Source organism: Acomys russatus, chromosome 14 (genome assembly GCF_903995435.1).
Source record: "Acomys russatus chromosome 14, mAcoRus1.1, whole genome shotgun sequence".
Classification (NCBI taxonomy): Eukaryota; Metazoa; Chordata; class Mammalia; order Rodentia; family Muridae; genus Acomys; species Acomys russatus.
In genome coordinates, this window is record NC_067150.1 from 10477275 (window position 1) to 10485867 (window position 8593).

General features: G+C 49.8%; 1 protein-coding gene and 1 pseudogene across 2 annotated transcripts; both read right to left on the reverse strand.

Annotated features, from left to right (window-relative positions):
* Positions 1–365: 365 nt before the first annotated feature.
* LOC127197948 (40S ribosomal protein S7-like) lies at positions 366–924 on the reverse strand (annotated as a pseudogene).
* Positions 925–4781: 3857 nt separating this feature from the next.
* Positions 4782–7107, reverse strand: Izumo1r (IZUMO1 receptor, JUNO). Of its 2 annotated transcripts, XM_051155761.1 has the most exons (5): positions 6970–7107; positions 6165–6385; positions 5879–5889; positions 5248–5361; positions 4782–5108 (listed from the first exon to the last, which is right to left on the reverse strand). In XM_051155761.1, exons 1-5 carry the CDS (start codon positions 7105–7107, stop codon positions 4840–4842), a joined length of 753 nt encoding a protein of 250 aa, XP_051011718.1. In that variant the 3' UTR covers positions 4782–4839. The 2 variants fall into 2 exon arrangements, with proteins under 2 accessions (XP_051011718.1, XP_051011720.1); XM_051155763.1 differs by lacking the exon at positions 5879–5889 and having other exon boundaries at positions 5248–5383; positions 6197–6385.
* Between the last annotated feature and the right edge of the window lie 1486 nt (positions 7108–8593).

Genomic DNA, 8593 nt, shown 5'->3' on the forward strand with positions numbered 1-8593 from the left:
CGACCAAGTCCATCCTTGGGGTCTTGCTTGACGTGCGGTTTGGGTTTAAACAGAGAGGGGAAAGTATGCATAACTTAACAAAGTCATGATGAAGGAGCAGTCCGACCCATACTTGTCTCGGCTCCAGGCGTCCCTGCCAGGTGGTTTGTTAAGATGTCAGAACTGTGCACGGCATCTCCTTCCCGGAAACCAGTACCTCCTCTGGCTGGCACCAGGCTCCTGCCTGTTCCTTCTCCCAGCATGATATTCCAAGGAAAATTTACCTTATTGAGGGCCATAGTTTCAGTAGTCTGCTAGATAGAGGGATGGGCACATTACTTTTTATTTTTTTAAACTATGAGTGACACTTTATTCAATCATTTTCTTCACAACTGAAACTCTGGGAATTCAAAGTTAACAGCCTTGCCTGTGAGCTTCTTATACAGCAGAAAAGGTTTCCACCTTCCGTGTTGCTCTGCTGTGTTTTGTCTAAATGAATTTTCATGAGCCGCCTGCCATCCAGTTTCACACGTATCCTCTTACCCACATTTCCATTTGGGACGACCAAGTCCCCAAGGATGGCGTCGTGCTCTGCTGTCAGGGTGCGTCTTCTGGGGCGCTTCTGCTTATTTTTCCTGGTTGGCTTAGGCAGAATCCTCCTCTGAGCAATGAAAACCACGTGCTTCCCACTGAACTTTTTCTCCAATTCACGAACTAGCTGGACTTGGATTTTCTGAAAAGATTTCAGCTGAGGAACTGGTAGAAAAATTATGATAGCTTTCCGACCACCACAAACTTCAATTTCCTTGGCCGCAGTGATGCTGAGTTCCCGGAGCTGCGCCTTGAGATCTGAGTTCATCTCCAGCTGTTCGAGCAGCGCCTGGGAGACGCCAGATCTGGCTTCTCGCCGCTGGGCTTCACAATCTTGGCGCTCGAGCTGAGCATGGCTTCGTCTTTACAGAGTGCCGGCTTAGAAAGAGGTCCAGCTATCGCGAGAACAGCTCATATCCGGGTGGCTGCACATTACTTTAGACTCTCTTCACTCCTGACATGCAAGTAGCGAGAACTAGACGAGTAACTGTGAGGTTCCCTAGTTTTTGTAATTACTTGTATGGGTGGGCATGGGTGTACTAATAACTGTATAGAGAATACATGGAAGCCAGAAAAGGGTTTTGGATCCCATTGAACTAGGGTTAAAGGTGCTTGGAGGGTACCTGGCTTATTATGGGATATGTGATAGGATATGTGATGGGATAGATATGAACTCTGGTCCCCACGACTGTGCAGTGAGTGCTTTTGACCACTGGGCCATCTGTTCAGTCCCTACCCTAGTTTTTAAATCCATGATTCCCATTGGGACCAAGTGGTAAAAAACAAATATTACTTTACCCAGCCATATGGGACCCAAAGTACCTCATTTCCAGCATCCCCTGCCAATAGCACACATTTCGGGGCAGACCCAGAACCTTCCTTCCCTGCCTTTGATTCTCTGCCCAAAGGCAAGTTGTAATAGCTGCATCCTTCATACATAGCATGTCCTGAGTAACTGGCCTTTGCTGGAACATGGGTGAGTGGCCTTTGCTTACCTCCACACATCTAGAACTTTCCAGCGGCATTTAGACAACCATGCAGGGAAACAAACTAGCTATACAAAATGAACCGAGCCCTCATTCTTAAATGTGACGGATAGCCAAAGTCACCAGACTTCAAAAACCAGATGTGTATGCAAAACATCAGAGAACAGAACATACCGACCTTGGGGGGGGTGGTGGTGGGGGGGGGACATGTTTCATCTTTCGGAGACTAGAGGCAAGCGTTTGAAAAAAATTTTAATTAGATCTTCAGTGAGACTCGAAAAGATATTGCACCCACAAAACCCAAAACAGCAGGCTGTGGAAAACAAGGGAATGAAAAACATCTCTTGGAAATAATTAAAAATGGATTGCTGAAATTAAAAAGATTGGAAGATGAATTCAGGAAACAATTAGAACAGAGTGTAAAAAGATAGTCTGTATAGCAGAAGAGAAAAACCGGTTTAAAAATTAACTTTGTGTAGATAAATGGTTAGGGTGGGTACCTCTGAGCTGTAGTCCTGGTGTAGAAGGTGATGCTGGCTGGGCTCTGAGCTGTGTGTCAGAAGTCCTTGGTCCCATATGTGTTAGCCCTCATCAAAAATCTGAAACTCAACAGTTTACCTCTCTTTTATAAAACCAACCACTTATTCCCAAAGTAAAAAGAGGCAAGAATCTATCTTTCTAGGCACCATGCACTCTCCCAGGTTTACCAGCTTCTCCTCCACCCTTGCTCCCTTATTGACTGTTCCACCTCACTGTGGGCCAGGCTGTTCAGTGTAAACCATGGAGCTGGGGATCAGCTGGGGATGGGGATCAGCTGGAGATGGGGATCAGCTGGGGATGGGGATCAGCTGGGGATGGGGATCAGCTGGAGATAGGAGTTAGCTAGAACTGGGAACTTTGCTGGAGCTGGGAGTTAGACTTGGCTTGTTTCAAACGTATCTTGGCCATATCTACTCTGAAACATGGAGATAAGGACTGAAATCAGGGCTTCCATGAGACTCAAATGAAAGACCTGACGTGTTGCATGCTTAGAGGCCTCCTGTTCCTGCACATCGAGGGATTGATGGATTCTGACTATTTAACAGAATTAGGCCTGTCCTATTCATCTTAGTTTTAACTCTACTCTAGTGAGTTTTACACATATAACTAACACTTTAAAATCATTAAAGACTATATGAGCAAGACACCATCTGATTCCCCATGGCCCTCCATTCTGAAGGGAAAGATGGGGCGTGGGGAGTGTTCCTGTATTATATGTTGGCAGCAATCCTGCTGCTCCAGACTCCACGATATGGGGCACCAAACGTGGCTTCCTGTACGTATTTTGAAGGTATACATACTGACTCATTCATAAGCCATGGGCAGCTCTGCTTCCTGTGGTCCCTGCCTTGGAGTCTCAGTGGGCTTTGAGAACATCCTTTTTTCTGTCCTCCATTAGAACACAAGCCTTGCTTCCAGGAGCCCCACCCAGCACCCATCTACCTGTCCCCTTTCTTCTAGGCATCCTGTACAAAAGTGTGTCCCACCATTGCTGCCAGCTGCCCCCTACTCCAGATTCTGAGCTCCACATTCGGTCTTGTGATTCTCACGTTCTGCTGGGAACACATTTGTCTCACAAATAAACAAACACAAGAAGAATACACGTTGGGTTTATTGATGAACAGTTTGTGTGGGGCAAGAAGCAGAATTCTTGAGAAAAGTACCAGCTCTGTCCCTCTGCCACAAAAAAGTGTGACGGGGAAGTCACCAGCTAGTGCTGGGAGGGCTCAGTTTGTGACTCTGCAAGGTTCCTAGCACACAAGCAGCGCTGAGAATAGACTCTTGAAGTCAGTGGCCCCTCTAGGGTTTAATTCTGTGCTTGTGTCTCATCCTGTGGAGTGAGGCTCCCTCCATGATCTGGCAAATGGGGGCCCCTGGACTCCTCTTCTTCTCTTTCTTTCTTTCATATTTTTTTTTTTTTTTTTTTTTTTTTTTGTAAATTAAATCATCTGGTCCAATGCCTCATTCCTCTCAGTGGAAAAAAAAAAAAAAATCAAAGCAGTCTTACATGAAGATCAAAAGAATTGCCAAGAGTTACAGAGCAGGCTGGAGAGATGGCTTAGTGGTTAAGAACACTGGCTGCTCTTCCTAAGGTCTGGAGTTCAACTCCCAGCAACCACATGAGTGTTCACAACCACCTGTGATAGGATCTGATACCCTATTCTGTCATGAAGACATACAAGCAAATAGAGTGTGTGTGTGTGTATACACACACACACACACACACACACACACATATATATATATGGTACAGAGCAAGTGGGAAGGCCTTGGAGTTGGAGATTTAGCTCAGCCACAGAGCATGTGCCTGAGAAGCATAAGACTCTAGGTTTAAAAAAAAAAAAAAAAAAAAAACGACTCTAGATTCAGTCCTCAACACTGGGGTGGGGATGGAGGCGATATCAGAAAATCCAGCTTAGAAGTCAAGGGTCAAAAATTCAAGACTAGCACAACATGACTGTGGAACAAGAGGGCAAGAGGGCTGGGATAGGGCTCAGTTGGTAGAGCGTTTGCCTAGCATGCTAGCTGGAAGCACGGCTGGTGGCTTATGTGTATAATCCCCACAACTGGAAGGTGGAGGCAAGAAGACCAGGAGTTTAAGGTCATCCTTGAGTTCCAGTTAACCTGAGATACATGAGAAACTTTCTCAAGAAAAGGGAGGGGGAGAAAGGGAGGGAAGGGACACGGACACACACACACACACACACACACACACACACACACAGTGTATAAGAGAGAAGCATTCCAAATGGCCAATAAATATTAAGAATTCTCATCTCCCCTTAGTAATCAAGGAAATGAAAATCTTAATGAGGACAAATCAGCTCCCTCTTTATACATCTTGGGTTGGTACCCACGGGAATAGGACAGAGTGACACATGGAGAGGAGGGTTTCCCTGCCATTTTATTGATGGTTCCATGACAGGACAGGACATGACACTCGTCTGTCAACCTTATCTCTGTCACAAGAGATGGATGTGGCAGGAGAAGTGTCATGGGTCCTGTAGTAGTGCCCATTCCTACAGGCCAGAGAAACGGACCCCTTAGACTTCTGGGTACCAGCTGCCATCCCTGCCATCCAGGCCAGTGGAGGCAGGGCCAAACTGTGTGTGTGGGGGGGGGGGCGCGGGGGAGCTTCCCCATGGGAAGCTCAGGCACTAGCCTGCCCCAACCTGAATAGCCCAAGGAAGGAGATGACCATGGCCCAGAAGGACCAAGGAACACGGGTAGAAGAAGGGGGCCTTCAGGAATGGAGCAACAGGCACAAAACTACTGCTGTGAGGGTGTAAGAAAGCCCCCGGGCTGAGGCAGAGCTGGCAAAGTGAAGGGCCACTTCCAGGTTGGGGTTGCCCTGGGTGGGCTCAAACCACTTCTGCACACACCGTCCACTGTTCCTGCGCTCAGGACTGGCCTTGAATGTGTCGCTCCATATCTTCTCACACAGCTCAGCGGGGGTGGGGAAGTAATCGGGGAAAGGACGGCAGGGCGCCTGTGCTGGGCAGCGGTTCTTCCCTGTGGGAATTGAGGGTGGCTCCTAACTTCCCACGGTCCCTTCCCTTCTGAGTCCCCATCATCGTAGGGGACATAGGAAGGTTTGCATCCTCACCCAGGTTGAGCACCCCCCCCCCAAGGACTCAGTCAACCCACTCACCTTGACTCCAGTCCCAGCCATCACGCCAGTTGGATTTACATGTGTAGGATGACTGGCAGTCTTTCCACCACTCCTCACAGTCCTCCCAGCACAGTGGCACGCCCCAAACCCGTTCTTCCTGCCTGTTTGGGACCACCTGGGTGCAGAAAGAGAGCCAGGGCACATACCTAGTCCTTTACAGAATCTGTAGGTATTGTTTTCTCTATGTGCATGTGTGCACATTCTGTTAGTGCAGGTGTGTGTGTGTGTGTGTGTGTGTGTGTGTGTGTGTGTGTGTGCGTGCGCGCGCATGTGTCTGCGTGGTTTGAGGCCAGAGGGCAGCCTCACGTGTTGTTCTTCAGGCACCATCCACATTGGCTTAGAAACAGAGTCTATCACTGGCCAGAGCTCACCAGGCTGGCTAGGTTGGCTGGCCAGCAAGCTCCGGGGACCCACCTGCCTCTGCCTCTGCAGTGCTGGGACCACAACCGCACACCTCCACACTTGGCTTTTCATGTGGCTTCTGAAGATTGGACTCAGGTCCTCATTCTTGTATTGGACAAACCCTTTACTGACTAAGCCAGCTCTCAGCCCTAGGTATCATCATCATCATCATCATCGTCATCATCTTCATCCTCATCATCAGCACCACCACCACCACCACTATTACATATGAGAGCCAAGAGGAAGAGTAGCTATTGGCCCCAGGCTGTACAGAGATGGCATTCACACTGAAACTCATGTCATTTCACCCAGCCTCATCCTACTGTCCTCATCAGACTATGTCCTCCATGCTATCTCCAGGGACAAAGGCAGCTCCTTCTTTATCCCCTCCCCCAGCAGAGCTCTCTGGCTGTGTTCTTACCCCTTAAGGGACACCATCTCCTATTCCTACTTGGCTCCTGTAGATGCCAGTCTAGGACTGAATGGAAGGATACCTTGGGGGGGGGGGCTGCCCCTGTCTCCTCACCGGTTGGATCCAAGGCCCCAGGTTGGGGGAACACTCATGGAAGCAGATGGCCTGGGTGAAGTGCTTCTGACAGACTGGGGTCAGCAGTCCACAGTGCATCAGGCTGAAGTTGAACAGCAGGGAGTCCTGAAGGTGGGCTTCCCAGCTTGTGGTGGATGTGCAGCAGGCATTGTCCTCCCAGGGCGTGCACTGCAGGTGGAGGGAGAAGCCACAGGTGGGGCCGAGTGCCCTTGGCAGAAGGGTGTCAGGAGCGGGGATACCTTGAGCTGCTCTGTAGAGGAGGGACCCTGGTGTCTGAAGAACAAGATGCACCTCCTCCCCTCTGTCTTCCTGCACAGCTCCTTATGTCAGCTGCAGGAAGGCAATATATCCGTGAGAGCAAATAGAAAGAAGTCCCAGAAACATTCAGGAACCTGGCTTATCACAATGGGTAGCAGGAGCTTGTAGAATGTTCCTCCCTGCCACAGCCCTGTAATGGCCTTTAGGAGACTGACAAGGAAACAAATTAAGGCCTATACCTCCGCAGTGCATGCTGCCAGGAAGGCTTGCTCTAACCCCTCCAGTTAGCCTATAGAACTACAGGGCTACAGGGCTCACCACTTGACCCATTTCCCAAGTGGCCAGAGGAGCTCAGGAGCAAAACCCTGCATGGGCCCCGAACTAAGGAACTAAGGAACTAAGCTGATGGGGTACAGAGAACACCATGTTTGTTTTCCTTGTCTAAGAATTCTAAGGCAGCTCCTCAGTCCCTGGGTCAGTTCTGGCCTCTGTACCTCCAAGTAGAGTGTGTCTTCCGGGCCGGGCTCTGGCTTGTGGTGCTTGGCATTCATGCAGACGTTGACCATCTTGTCTCCTGCCAAGATGGGCATGAGTGTCCACAACCCCAAGAGGATCTGCCACCACTGTGCCATGACCTGCTGCAGAGAGGAGCCTGTGATAGAGAGACCAAGAAGATGAGGCCACTCTCTCCAACCACCTGCCACTGAAGATGGAGTAGGGACTCCAAGGCTCACTCTGGCTAATCCTAGAACCTTCTGTGTAGAACAGCATCACAGAACATCAAGGTAGGTAGAGTAATACTTGGATCTGGCACCCTACTACAAACCATTGCAGAGATGCAGAAATCAAACCAAGCAACAGGGGGAAAGAAAAGAGAAAAGAAAACAGCTCTGAAGATGAGGGTAGGTCGGAAAAGGTCCCAAGCGGTTCTGCGCTTAGATGCAATTTTGCTAACTCCGTGATGTATGGCCTGGGAGTTTAGAGCTTTGGTCCCAGGCCACACAGCTGACCACTTGGCCAAATAACCAATTTCCAGTAAGCAAATTCTCCTTGTGGCCAAAGGAAATGGTGGAGTGGGGTGACCAAGGCCAGCCTTATCCATCAAGTGCCAACTCCAGCTCTATTCTTCAGGAAGGGTCCACACCAGGCTCACAGCTCCTCAGAGTAGCTCGTTCCTATTCTGTCTCTCCAACAAGAGTCCTTTCCTTTGCTCACTCCAACCAACCCCAGTCTGTCTCCAAGTCACCCTAAGTATCAGGCTTGACGCTTATGTTAAGAACCTGCTGGCCTCTCAGGGATGTGAGCACATGCAGGCATAAGGATCCCAGGAACCTTCCATCTTTAAGCCCTCACCCTAGCATAGGAGCATGGATGCTGGCCTGTACCTTGGTGTCTAGTGATACATTTCCAGTTCTCTTCTGGGTTGTACTGGCAATGGGTGGGGGTGGGAGGATGGACAGAGAGGCCCACCCTCTGCCAAAGTGAGGAAGCACCCTTCTTCAGGGGTGTGCCAGTCTCTGCTGCCCAGCACTTCACAGCTCCTCTGTCCCCTAGGCCAGAGGGGAACCTGTCCTAGACACAGGCAGTGTAGCCTGAGCTGAGTCCCTCAGACATCCTAGGGACTGGAGACCCGGGCTCCACTGCAGAACCCCTCCTAAAGTCTAAACCTAAGGCCGTTCCCCCCACAGAGCCAGCTCCAGGTTTGCACAAAGGGAACAAATACTCTCAAAAGCCAGGAAGGTAAGAGGAAAGACAGCAGCCCTCTCGACCTTGTCTCCAGACTTACTCTCAAGGCAGGGCCCTCCGGATGCTCCTTCTGGCCCCACAGAGATAAGTGGGCTGAAGGAGCACCACCCACTGCCCTTTTATCACCTTTCAGTTTCTATGAGATACAGGTGCAGAGAGCAGCAATTAGCTGGAGCTGAGCAGCCTCTGCCTCTTCGGTGCATCCAGGAGGGGTTGTCTTGCAGAGAAACAAGATCTTGCTGCACCAGAGATCCCTGCAGTCGCTGGCGGTGGTGTGTGAAGCTCTCAGCTCTGCCTTTAACCTGTGAGAACTTGGGAATAACTTAGGTTTGCTCAGTTTGCCACTCTGAACTGTAATGAGAGCTGTGGACA